The sequence below is a fragment of the Sturnira hondurensis genome, unplaced genomic scaffold (assembly GCF_014824575.4).
Source record: "Sturnira hondurensis isolate 20B ecotype Veracruz unplaced genomic scaffold, ASM1482457v3 Scaffold0010128, whole genome shotgun sequence".
Classification (NCBI taxonomy): domain Eukaryota; kingdom Metazoa; phylum Chordata; class Mammalia; order Chiroptera; family Phyllostomidae; genus Sturnira; species Sturnira hondurensis.
In genome coordinates, this window is record NW_028082759.1 from 11,284,737 (window position 1) to 11,298,943 (window position 14,207).

General features: G+C 37.2%; 1 protein-coding gene across 1 annotated transcript in view; it reads left to right on the plus strand.

The window, feature by feature from the left end:
- Positions 1-14,207, plus strand: part of LRBA (LPS responsive beige-like anchor protein) — a 522,692-nt gene that overhangs the window by 98,884 nt on the left and 409,601 nt on the right. The window contains exons 23-29 of the mRNA XM_037058420.1: positions 1,930-2,991; positions 3,920-4,098; positions 4,958-5,111; positions 5,481-5,661; positions 8,907-9,034; positions 9,501-9,608; positions 12,615-12,774. Coding sequence (XP_036914315.1) covers positions 1,930-2,991; positions 3,920-4,098; positions 4,958-5,111; positions 5,481-5,661; positions 8,907-9,034; positions 9,501-9,608; positions 12,615-12,774 — 1,972 coding nt within the window. The remainder of the gene's footprint in view (positions 1-1,929; positions 2,992-3,919; positions 4,099-4,957; positions 5,112-5,480; positions 5,662-8,906; positions 9,035-9,500; positions 9,609-12,614; positions 12,775-14,207) is intronic.

Here is a 14,207-nt window from a genome sequence, read left to right on the forward strand (position 1 = left end):
AAAACAGATGCATTTGCTTAAAAAGGAAAGAAAGCCTGTTCCTAAACATTGCCTAACATTTAAAAGTTTAAATTTTCATAGGTTAAAAAACTTCTAAACGTATCATTAAAATGTTAATTTCTTGATGTATTGCCCTCATTTTTCTCTCTTAATTTGTAAATTTGAGTGCTAAATAAATTGAAAGCAATGGCAAAAGAAATATCATAGTTATTCGTTCACGAGTATCTGTACCTAGTAGTTTGTAGAAGTGCTTTCCAAACATTGCAAACAGCTATAGATTAGCTATCAAATGGTTGTGAAGATTAATGACTAGTCTTTTAGCTGGGTAATTTAGAACAATACCTGGTAATTAATTAGGAATTATCAGTCACAAATACCATTAGGAAAACAGTATCAAAAAGATAACAGGAGTGATAATTGCTTATTTGCCATTTTGCTTTTAGGCTATTGGAGTACCTGAAGGGGAAATTAAAAAAACAACTTCTGCATTTTAAAAGCTATTTTAATACTCATATGAACAGAAGAAACTGTGAACAAGTTGGTTTGCTTAGGAAAGACAAAGCACTGCTTAGAACAAACTTGACCACAAATGGGAGGAGTGTACCATCCATTATATATATTTACTGGTTTTATCCAAAAGAAAAATTAGTATTCTTGTACATTTTTGACAACTTGGAGTCAAATATCTAGGCTTTTAAATTCCTATGGAGGTGGTTCCAAAGCCCCCAGGCAGAACTAGCAAGAGATTGATTGATAAATTTTATAATAAAAAATTTAAAAATTCCTTAATTTGAATAAAGTAATAGCAAATGATTACTGACAACTAAATTCATTTGAAAACTCTGGCTATTGTGGAAATAAATTATCTGCTTTCAAAATCACTGTGTGGGTGGTAGTTATGTGACTTGTGTTCTTCTGGTGAGTACAGAATGTTGGAGACTATACTCAAGAATCTGAATTTTATTCTGAGTGAGCGAACGCCATTAAAGAATTGTGAGTGAGAGGGAGACATGATCTGATTTCTTAAAGTATCAGTTTATTTGGGAAACTGATTTTTGGGAGATCACTTCTGCATTGATACAAGTATTACCTAAGGAACACAAGTCATGTAAATACCAGCTGCACAAGGCATTATAACTTTTTGAGGCATTTCTCATTGAAACACCAATGACAGTCACATAATGGTTGGCTGTAAGATAACGTGAAAAGATAGACAATGGTAAACCTTTGACATTAAAAATCAGTTTTTTTCCAGTTAGTTGGGTAAAGGGCTAAGCACCATATGGGGATGTTGACAGTGTTGAGTGCATGGCAGTCACTCATACACACAGGACGTGAAGGTGGGTTAGTGGGGACTTTCAGACTCTTTGTGACCAGTTCAGACTTTGAGAATTATGCTTGATCTTTAGGAAAGCATTGAATTTTATCTTCACTCCTAAAAGAGTTAATATTTTTTAGCTTAGTGAAAAATTTTAGTAGCTTAATATATGGAGAGCTGCTCCAATTGTGCATATAATTAATTGATAGTTTTTAATCACTGCTGAGAATAAATCACGGGGAAACAGGTTTTCATTGCTCTTGCAACAATGTATTATCTAGTTCACCAAGCGCTTTGCAGTGGTACATACTTAGATCCTGGCCCAAGTTAGTAGAGGCCAGTAGAATAGTGTCTTCCTGTCCTGTGCATCTTTAAGGATGGTCTAAATAGCTACGTTCTTACTGTGTGTTGATGTCATGCTACCTATTAGCATCAAGATGATTATTTTTTGACTGTTTAGAATTTTGGGATTTACTTATAAGAATGTTACAAGAAAATTGTTTTATCGCTTTATATAAACAGTGTATTTGAAAAAAATTTAAATACATTTTATGTTCTTCATGCTCTGTTTACTCCTGCATATTTTGACTGAGTATATGTCTTTCGTCCAGGTCACCTTTGAAATACACAAAGAAAATCTTGCCGGTATATTTAGAGAGCACCAGGGAAATGCTGGTGACGACGCAGGGCCTTGCTCTTCGATTTCAGCTGAAGCGGTCTCTGGCACTGGTGGGGACGCCAGTGTTTCTGGGGGCTCCCCACCATCAGATAGGAAGGGTTCTCCTGTGTCTCCTCGTGTCGTCAGGAGTAATGATGAAAACTCAAGTACTGAAAAGGCAAGTTCATCAGATTCTGCATCCAGCATTGAACCGCAAACTCATAATACATCTAATGAAGGAGGGGAAACTGGGCACGAAAGTCCGGAGTTACCGGGTGAAGTTCCTTTAGAGGAGACATCGATAAGTGAAGCAGGTAATGCTGCTGATGTAGAATTACCTTCTGACGTAGTAGAAGCAGGGACTGTTTCCTCTGATGCTTCGAAAACAACTGGCAAGGATACGACTGTCAGTGAAGTAGCTGCTTCAGTGAGTTCTCCTTCAGAAGAGGATGCTTCAGAGGCGCCAGAATTATTGGATAAGTCTGTCGTAGAGGAGGAAGATGACGATGATTATGTGGAACTGAAGGTAGACCCTAGTCCCACTGAGGGAGCCAGTCTCCCCCCAGAGCTTCGAGAGAATGGTTTGTCTCCAGGTGCAATGGGAGCCGAGGAAAGACTGGGCACGTGTAGTAATGGCCAAAAATTAGTATTCCAAGAGGAGGAAACTGTAAGTAAGAAGCAAACTGATACTGAAACTCAGGATTCTAAAGATTCTGGACCCTTGACTATGACAGCATCAGGGTCCTCAGCTACCTCCCTAGACACTGCTGCTTCCCAGACAGCTGTGCAGTCAGACCCCGGTCAGGTGGCGGAGGAAGGGAAGAACGCCGCTAACTTGGCCGGAGAAACCAAAGTGGTTAGTGATGCTCACGGCGATGCCTGCGAGTCTCCCACTGCTTCCGAGCAGAGGATCGCCAAGCTGGATGTTTCCAGTGTTGCCACAGATACGGAGAGACTGGAATTGAAGGCCAGCACCAATGTGGAGGCATCTCCGCCTCTTCAGCCTGTGCCTGAGGTGATTATATTGTCTTCTTGAAACACATTTGCGTGAGTTAAAATAGAGGAAGTCTATATACTTACATTTGATTTTATGTTGGATTTAGTTGTACCCTATTTGCGATTGCATAAATGCAATGAAGGTCAAGATGACATTTCTTTAGCCCAGCATTTGGCTTTGAGTATTGGTTCATTTAATGGCAGCTTTTATTGTGTTTGCCACAGCATCACCAAAAGTTACTACTTCCGATTTTCAGGACTGGCATAATTTTAGTTTATAAAGCAGACATTCATAATGCTTGCCATTTACCCTTTATTTGGTAACCCACACACAGAGCTCACATTAGTTTTTTTTTAACAAAATCTAGGATTACGTTCCTGCAGAACTACGTGTTAGTGTGCAGTTTGTATGCGAAGTCGGTTTACTTTGTAAGTGAGACGCACTTCCGTGAGATCAGAGTCCCGTCTTTGTCCTTTACCAGTGTATTCATGAGACAGTGGTTGGTTGCATATTCATTTCCCACTTTGTTGTAAACTCTTTTTCTCTCTCCTTCCTTCCTATTTCATTGATTTAGTCTTTATTCTGCTGCCTTTTTTTGTTTGTTCTCAATTCCAGCCAGTTTATAAACCAGATACTGCTTTCTTTCATGCTAACATTCAAAACAAACAACCCCTTGAATTCCGTTATAAAATGCTACATTAGCTGGTGGTAATACTAATATGGTTGCAAGCTAGTTACTTTGAATTGTGATAGTTTAGTATATTTGGTAAGTGATTTGACTGTATTATAGTATTGTTATTTCTCATTGATAATTTTCTCTAATTTGGTTCCTTAGTATCTTAAAATGTATTTGTTAGATGAATTGCATAGAAGCTATTAAATTCCTCATTAATGGCATCCTTTGAATGGAACTAATTTTGTTACTCTCTTTAATTTTCTGTATTAGACGTCAAGGCAACCGGAGCAGACCGGGCAAGGAGTAGCACCTGATGCTGTTGGTGGGCAGAGGCGGGACTCCAGATCTCCCGCGTTTCGTATTCCCGAGTTCAGATGGTCTCAGATGCATCAGCGTTTGCTCACCGATCTGTTATTTTCAATAGAAACCGACATACAGATGTGGAGAAGGTTTGTCCATGTTTGTTAGAGAAGATGGGTGTGAACTTCAGCCTTTATTTTCAAAGAAGTTTACATAATTAACATTTTGCAATTAATTTCAGGTATTTAGTTAAAAAGTAGAATATAAGTTCTTTCCATGGTAAGGTTTTACTGAATTAACTTTTATTTTCCATTATAAAAATGAGTTACCCTATCTAGATTACAAAAAACTTGAAAATTAGATTTTTCTTTTAAGAAAATTTGGTGAGCATTTATTTTCTGTAGCATGTTTTACAGCATATAATTCACCTGGGGGTACATCTACCAAATGAGTTTATTTTTAAAAGTAATAAAAAAATTTGGATTTAAGAATAATATTCACTTCAGTGAATTTTTTGGTGTAAAAAATCTGTTTTTCAGATTATCCTTGATGGTATGATTTAGGGTTCTAAAAGAGCCTAATTTGTTTATTGTTAATTGTATACTACTACTATTCTGTTTAAAAGCATTTTATGGCATCATCTAAGAAAATGTTAGTAGAAAATTCATTTTCATTAGCACATTCAGCACCATTTACCTCTTAATTTTTGCCACATGGCTTCTGAGCTTTGTCCCCAGTTAGGAATGATTTGGTTCAACTTTCTATATCAAGTGTCAGATAAATAGTATTTATGTTTCAGCACTGAAAAGGGGCTTGGATAGTGACTGCTGGCATGGAATGGTCTGCACCTTCCGAGGAAGTACACACCCCATATGCCCGCTGCGTCATTATCTTACTCAGCTTTCAAGAGGAAGCAAAAGCACCTTCTTATCCTCCCTCCCCTCAAGTAGGCAAATTGTGATTTCCTTTCTTTAGCTTTATCAGTAAACATCGTTTATCTTTGGACAGCCATTCAACAAAGACAGTTATGGACTTCGTGAATAGCAGTGATAATGTCATCTTTGTACACAACACAATTCATCTCATCTCTCAAGTGATGGACAATATGGTCATGGCTTGTGGGGGGATACTGCCATTGCTTTCAGCTGCTACATCGGCTACAGTAAGGACTTAACTACTATATACAATTGGTGTGAAAACATGACTTTTGTGCATCTTTGTTGGTTAAAACTTGAATGTGTGGTTACTGTGCATTATAGGTGCTGTAAATCAAAAGCAGTAGGAATGAAAGGACTAAAAGGAATGTCGATTTCTTAGGGATGTGTCAGCTAGTGCATATAATGTGATTGACATGTTTCACCTGTGGGTCTCCTTTGCATTTTTAAATGAAATGATCAAGAAATCACTCTGTGGCACTAGATTTCTGAAAGCCTGGCTTTTTATAAAATTTAGAGCTTTGGGGGATGTATCTAATAAAAATTCGATTTTTTCCCCGAATATAGAGGTGATTGTCCTACTTTATTCCCCACAGCATGAGCTGGAGAATATTGAACCCACTCAGGGCCTCTCGATAGAAGCCTCTGTGACCTTTCTGCAGAGGCTGATCAGCCTTGTGGACGTGCTCATATTTGCAAGTTCTCTTGGCTTTACTGAAATAGAAGCTGAAAAAAATATGTCGTCTGGAGGAATTTTGCGGCAGTGTCTCCGACTAGGTGAGCTGTTGAAACCCAGTAGTTAGGCATTTACTTGAAAGACTTTCAATAATCCAGCTAGAGTCAATTGAATATTATCTCTCTCCTCTCGTTGGGCAAATGTGTGGGTGTCATTTTGTCACTTGCTACCTTTGAACTTGTGGAGAGTGAAGGACTGTGTGTGTACTATGGTGTAGTAGTAGTTTGACAAGTTGGGTAGAAGATGGAAGGACATGTTTTGAAAAATCTACTAAGTTAATTCTGGTGACCATTGCCCCTTCTTCCCTAATTATTTTTTGCTCTAATCTAGTACTTCTCAAATTAAATAAAAAAAAGATTGCTTATACACATGAATCATCAGGGAAGATCTTGTTAAAATACAGATTAGATTATATACGCCTGGGATGAGGCCTCAAATTGTCTTTCCAAGTCCCAGGTAATGTGCAAACTGCCATTATAAAGACAGTCACAGGGACATGGGGTAGGACATGGAGAATATAGTCAGCAGTATTGTAATAACTAGGCATGATGTCAGATGGGCACTAGACTTATGGGGGGAATTGCTTCGAAAGTTACCTAGATGTCTAATCACTGTGGTGTATACCTGAAACCAATATCATTTGTCAACTGTAATTGAAAAATAAACTACTTAAAGAAAAAAAGAGATAATTCATACATATGAATCACCAGGAAGGATCTTATTAAAATGCAGATTAGCTTATATGGGTCTGGGATGTGGCTAAAACTTGTCTAAGGAGTCCAGGTGATGTCGATGTTGCTTCTCTTACCAATACTCTGGAGTAGCAAGGCTGTAAACTGGCATCATGCAAGTGCAGCCTTTCCCCAACAGGCTGTGGTAATTTGTTAAAGCAGGCAATTAAATTATTAAATCTCTGTTCATCTGCTGGAGGCAGTTTCCCTTCGGGGAAAGGGGAAATGCATGAAAAGAATTTTTTGTGTTAAGGGCTTCATTAGGTGAACAAAAATTTGTTTTTCTTCATGCAGAAGGTTTCCCATATCCAGTTGTAAGTGCTGAGGCTTAGTACTGATTTGCTTAGTAAACAGGGAGAAGTTGGGGGGAGCAGAAATGGAAGCAAAATGTATGGCTTATGAAGATAGATCTGAAATACTTATGAAAATATAACGTTAGGAGCAGAAAGTCTAATTAGTGGAGTATTTTCCCATATTTAGTAAGAATGTGTTACATAAACTGAGATACTCTTGTACTTAGTCTTTTCTGGTACAATGATTAGTCTTATTCGAAATGCTGTTCAGAGTAGTTTTCAACTTAGCATGTTCTAATGAACTTGGTGTGACAATTTTTAGGGAGTATTAAAAGTTTTGAGTAAGAAAGGTTTAAATGGCGAGCACAAGAAAACAAGCTGTCATTTACTGACTATTGTCATTGTCATTACTGCTGATTTTCACAGGGAGTCAGCATTCTTTTTTTTTTTCCAAGATCAGAGAAAATAGGAAACTTACCGAAATTCAAAATGCCTATTGGTGAAGTTGGAATGTGAATATAGGAGTTCATTTAGTGTTTCTACTCTTTCTCTCTTACAGTATCCTTCCTTAAATTTTTTATTGGTAATATAATTAAAATATTTAGGCTCCATTGCTTTTGTTAATGTCAGTTAAAAAATCTTTACACTGTCCTAAAAAGAGCACATTTCTAGACTTAAAAATACAAGGATACACTAGCAAGGCTCTGCTATACTCAAGAAGCTTTAGGTTTGGAAGCTAGAGAATATTGTGTTGCTCTCATTTTCAGAGCTGTAGAAAAAAAATAAGTTCGATTTCTCTCAACACCGTCTTTTCGTATGTCTGTGGCATGGGACTCAGAAAGGAGCTTGTCCGGGATCACTCGGTAGAGTGTGGGGAGCCTGTGATCCCTTGTCTTCTTACTGCCGTTCCTCCCTGTGGCTGGGGGAAGGAGGGTCGGAGGGAGCACTGCAAGGAACCTGCATTCCTGAGGCTGAACTCGGAGAGGAAGCCCTGTATGGTTATAAACACCGCGATGCAGACCCAGACTTGATTTTTCATCACCTGTGACAAAAGTGGCACTAAAGTCCCTTTCTGGGGCCTGGTTCCAAATGGACAGTTGTATTCCATATTCTTCCTCCTTTCCTTCCTCCCTCCCTCTCTCCTTCCCTTTCTCCCTCCCCTTTCTCCAACTTCTGGTGCTCATTTATGGAATCTTTCTGAATTCCACTCTTTCTCAGTTTTGTGTCTGTAGCCATATAGTCGTGGTCGTACTTAAAGTGCCCACTTAAGTTTACTGTTTTGTTCCTAATTTGCTGTCCCAGTCATTCTGATCAGATTCCTCGAGTGCTACTGATCTGGTTGGAAGCTGAGATGATTACATGATGTCGACAACTAATAGTCAGTTGTGCATGACCTAATTCATCATTTAAAATATTCAAAATGAATTTCTAAATAACTCAAGTAGCTGCCCCATTGGTGAGATAATAGAGAAGTAATTTTGGACTATGTAGTAATTACAGTCTCTTTTATGTTTTTTACCCTTTAAGCAGTTTCAATGAAAGCCAGTAAAGTGTAGACCCTATAAATATTCCTTATACTCTATTGCTATATTAATATCATGCTGTAATAATACATTATAAGAAAGACACACAAGTTTCCAGTTTAACTGTTTAACAAAGTTAATAGGTTATTGTCCTAGACTAGTTCATGCAATTAGATTTGCTTTTTATTTTTAAAACCTCACCTGAGGACATGCTTACTGATTTTAGAGAGAGGGGAAGGGATGGAGAGCTAGAGGAAGAGAAACATTGATTGGTTGCCTCCCATAGGCATGCTGACTGGGGACCCAACCCACAACCTCGGCAGGTACTCTGACCAGGAATTGAACCTGTGACCTTTTGGTTTATGGATGATGCTCTAACTGACTGAGCCATACTGGGCAGGACCTTGCTTTCTGGTTTTTTTTGTGCATCTCTTTCAATATTCTTTTCCGCTATCTCTTTCTTAGTAAAAGATCACTCACTGCAAGTAGCTTAGGTGAGATCTAAGAAACAGCAGCCTGTTAAGATTTTGGACTGATTTGATTCCCTCTCAGCAGTGGCCCCTAACAGAGTTGTTACCAAAGTCGGAAAACAAACAGTAGGTGAGAAAGTCCAGGGGCTGAAGGTAATCTGTTTTAAATAACATCTTATGTAAATCATATTGGGTAGGTGATTTTTTATCAGTTCCATAATCTTGAACACAATTTTCTTTTCTTACCCATGCTTTTTCTTGAATAACAGTGTGTGCAGTGGCAGTCAGGAATTGCTTAGAGTGTCAGCAGCACTCACAGATGAAAACGAGAGGAGATGCAGCCAAAGGCCAGAAAACACTGCACAGCCTGATTCCCGGAGGGAAGTCTGCAGCAAAGGTAAGCATGCAGAATCATTAATTAAATAAAGAAGCATGCTCTGATTTTATGATTAAGGTCTTAAATTTATTTGTTCATTTCACTGTCAAGTTAAATAAATCTGACAGAGGTCCTAAAAGTTATTTTAGTCTGTGGACATAACATTCAAATATTTGTATTTAAATATACAGTAAAGATTTGCTTATACTTAATCTTGTCTGCTTTTCTAAATGTTTACTTTTCTTGTGTCTATGATACCTTATTTCTTCAAATATGTCAATTTGTATTTCATGTACTTGGTGAGTTAGCATGAAGTTTGTTTTTTCTGGTATTGCTTCCTTCTGTACCCCCTACCGCTAACCCAGTGTCCACAAGAAAAAGAGAGAAAGAAGTAGGAAAAACAATTAGTTATATCCTTGTTTTTCTGGTTCCTGGAATACCATGTTTTTTTTAATCTGTGTAATGAGTATATGTGTTTTTGTTTTAGAGTCCAGTGGACATTGTAACCGGTGGTATATCTCCAGTGAGAGATTTTGACAGGCTCCTACAAGACATGGATATTAATCGGCTTAGGGCAGTTGTCTTCAGAGACATCGTAAGTTACAGTGTTTCTTTCACAGACTCTCTTAGCTGAAATGTATTTCCCTCCAGACCCGAAGTGTTGAGAATGAAAACTCTTTGTGATATGAAATAGTCGAGTGGAGAGAAGGCCTAGAAACCAGTTTTTTTGACAATGATTTTAGAATCGTAGAGTATTGGAAAGTTTTATCTATATAAATGGAACTAATATATCAGAGTAGTGGTACTTACAAAGAAGAACATATTATGATAGTTGTGTGCTTTTGTAATTTCTAGTTTATAAATGATGAATCTGAGGCATAGAGAGCTTGAATAGTTGGGTCAAGCAGCTGGAGCTAGGAAACAGTGGGGTGTAGACCCAGCCTTCTGACCTCCCAGTCCATGCTCCCAGAGGGGTGCAATGCTCAAAGTCTGAATGGCCTGTGTTTTACTGAATATTAGGATTTTTTCCCCCCCTCAAAGGAATGTAAATTTGGTGTAATGGTACATGATGAATTGCTGTGTGTGGTGGTTTTAATTTTTTAAAGATGAGAAAGTTTTATTTTAGCTGATTTTGGTATACAATATGGTCAAGTTTCATATAGGAATTATTCAATCATATGAGAAAGTATAAATATGAAAATAAAAGTAATTTGTGATCCTACCCACCAAGATTGGAGTATAGTCATTAGTTAACATTAATTGAACAGTTACTGTGTGTTAGGTACTAGGTGCTCTATATTACATATGTTTCTTGTAAATTTGTAACTTCAGTTTTTAATTTTCTCCCCTTTGGGGTTTTAGTCCTCTCTTGAGTTCTTCACCAAGTTTTATACATGTACATAATTTGTTAATAGTGTAGCTAATAGTTACTGAACACTTATGATGTATTAAGTACAGAACTGGATGCTCTCTATGTGTTATCTCATTCACCCACTAACCCTGTGAAAAAGATAACAGTATGAGGTTAAAAAATCTGCTTAAGATTATACAAGTAATAAAAGGTAGAAGTCAGTTAAGGACCTAGGGAATCTGATTTTTGAAATTTTGATCTTAACCATTTGATTAGACTGCCTCCCTAGATTTCTTTTTTTTTCTTCTTTTTGGTAGCTACTGCTATTCCTTTAATTAAGAAACCATCATGTTTTGTTTCTTCAGAATCCACTGACTGGTTCATTTTGGAACCAGATATTGCTGCTTCCTTTTCCCATTCTCTTTTCTTAAGCAGGTGTTAAGTCTCTTGCCCCATAACTGTATATCCTAGTGTGATCTTTAAAAATTTGGACTAGATGATATAACTCTTTTGCTTTAAAAATTCTCTAATATCTTCTCATAGGGCTTCAAATAAAATCAAAACTCCTCACTCTGGCTTTGTATGATATGGCTCTTTGGAACTTGCTAACAAGGTATTATATCATGATATTTGGGCAGAGAATTAGACTATTTCCTATCTATGTTGTTATCTCTTAAAGTTACAGATATTTGAAATTTTTTGTAATCATAAAAGATATATAATCACCTTATAAGAGTTTTAGAAAAGAGAAAAGTTCTTAGTCCCCAAACCTCATCTCAGAGGCTCTTCTAGCAAAAGCAAATTTTGAGGATGAAGAAAGAAATGACCTAAGATTAAGGATATAAAAAAATTGTTGCCCTAAGGTTAAGAGGTAAGGTGTTTAATCACTCTAATCTGAGTTTACATTTTCACTGCTTTTTCACTTGCTATTTAGCTTAAGAAAATTACTTTGTTAGTCCTTATTTTGTTCAAATGGCTTCAGGAATGTATATGAAATACATAGCAGTGCCTGGCTCTCAGTAAATATTCAATAAATCACAGCTACAGTTTATTTCAGGGGTTTAGTTGGTAAACATTGGGCATATTAAGGGGCATATTAAGGATCTAGGTGGGCATAAATAATTTATAACAGATTAAGAAGTGAAAACTAAATAAGTTATTTGTCTACATTTTTAACATTGACATCATTAGCAGTGGTTGTAATAGATGACAGGGTGGCGTGGCAGAGGACCGCAGGCGTGTCTGGAGAAAAGGGATGGTTGATAGTAAAGGGGAAACTACACTTGTCTTTTTGATCAAGATTAATACATTCTTCCACAAGAACTTCAGAAGTGCCATAGATTCTTGTCAGATTATAAGTATGTCGTACTGTATCAAGCGAATGTGTTCAGATAGAGCCTGATACCTTATTTTTTCCTTGAAATTGATTGTATCCAAACTTTTGGCACTAGTTATTAATTTTTAGTTTTATTTGTACCATTAGTTTCCAATTATCCATCAGCTGGGCGTCAGTATTCTTTGTTTCCCTTATCCTAATGTTCTCTGCTTTTCAAAATACTGTTAATTTTCAGGATTTGTTGGGCAAGTTTGGTTTTTCTTTTAAATTAATTTTTTGAAAAGTTATGAAATAGTGATGTGTTGAAGGGCCCTTTGAAGATGGGGAATTTGACTAGAGAAAGAGGTTGTGGATGTGTAGATGGACTTGAGTCTCTAGGATGAAGGCTGGAACTCTTTCTGAGGTTAATTTAGTTTTTCCTTTTCTTTTTTGCGTACACTGTATTTTCAGTCTGATACTTGGTCGTTTCTACTGATTAAAACACTCCCAGTTCTTTTAGCATCCTGTTCTGTGTTTGACAACCTTTTTTTCTTTTGAATGTTCATCTTTTAGGAAAACTATTATTTTATTATATTATGTATTTTAATTTTTATGATTAGAAGTAAAAATATTCATAAATAATGAAAATTATTATTTGATTATTCTTATAAAGTATATTAAGACATATCTCTTCAGGGTGAATGACTTTTAAAAAAGCCACGTTTCTCTTTGCAGGTTTCACAAGCATAAAACCTCTTGTTTATGGGCATTTTCCCAAAATACTTTGTCTGACTTTTGCTTAGTTGAATTTATTATTTTCTGCACATATCAAAAGATTTATTCACATGTTTTTATACTTAAATATTATCATGTGAAATAAAATTCAGACATGTTATTCAATAGTGGTATGATCAAATGCTTTTATTTTTCCCCAGGAGGATAGCAAGCAAGCTCAGTTTTTAGCCTTGGCTGTGGTATACTTCATCTCTGTCCTTATGGTCTCAAAGTACAGAGACATTTTGGAACCTCAGAATGAAAGGCGTAGCCAGCCATTTAAGGAATCTGGTAGTGAAAGTGGGACTTTATCACTTCCTGGTAAGTTTCTGTATTTTATTTCCTGGTATCCAAAATTCAAGTAAAATGTTGCCTACTTATAGTGGTTAAAATATTGATTCTGGAATTGAAACCCATTTATACAGAAAGTAAGAGCATACACTTATTTTTGTTAATGACTTAATATTTTACTTTAAGTACCATGTGGTTAGTTGCAATTGGGGGATTACTGCTATTCTTTAAATGAGCTGTTTGACTAAAAGGTAAGAAGATGTTATCTGCAATTCAAGTAATCATTGGAGTTATAGAAGTAGCTGCCAGTTACAATGTATAGTTAGAAAAGTAACTATTGAATGTAGAACTAGCTGCCACCCAATGGAGGCTATTTATTTATTTAATAAATATTCATTGGGTGCCTATTGGTATATTCATGACCAAAAGAAAAAAAATTCTGTCTTCATGGAGCTTATATTCTTGTGAGAGGAGATAAGAATAAGTACAGGTGATAAATACATTGTATTGTACTTTAGAAGGTGGTTAGTATTAAGACAAGTCAAACAGAAAAATATCAGGAATATAACCAGGAGAAATAGGGGTGGATATTTACTCTAAGGGAGATGGGGAATTACTGCAGGGTTTTGAGTCTAGGAATTACAAATGACCTCTGTCTTGATTATGTTTTTATAAGTTGCACTCAGGGTTCTGTGTTCAGAATCCACCCTGGAGGGCAAGGGCAGCCCCGTGTTTTCCTTATGTCCTGCTGTGTAACACATCACACGGAAACTTAGTGGCTGGAACCTCCGCTCTTTCAGTCTTGTTCTCATGATTCTGTGGATTTCGTTTGGACAGGATGCAGTTGGGATGATTCATCCCTGCTGCAGATGACACTTGCTGGTGTTGGGAAGTCTGAGATGGTTTTTCTACGGGTGTCTTTAGTGCCTCAGCTGGGATGGCTCTGCGAGCTGAGGCTAATTGACCGAAGTGGCTTGGCTGGGGGATTTGTCTGGGGCCTTGATACTTGTTCTCAGCCGGAGTCCTTGGTTTCCTCCATTGGTTTGGAGGGCCTCTGTCTTTTCACGTGGTCTCTCTACATGTCCTCTCTAGCAAGGTAGTCATATTGCTCCCTGAGATATTCAGGATTTCCTAGAATGCACCTGCTGCCAGACCTTATGAAAGCCTGGGCTCAGAAATGGTTGATTGTTACTTCTGCCTCATTCTGTTTGTTCTAGTGGGTCAGTTCCGGCCCAGATTCAAGGACTTCTCAAGGGGGTAAATAGCAGGAGGCATGGGCCAAGAGGATCATTAATGTAACAGTCTACCCTGTGCACTTACGAGGATATTGCAGTAATCTAGGCAAAAGGTGACCGAGGCTATAGAGCTAGTGAGTAGTGGTCAGATTCTGGATGCATTTGGATGGTGGAGAAAACAGGATGTTAATATATTAGGTGTGGAAAACATGATGTTAAAATATTGGG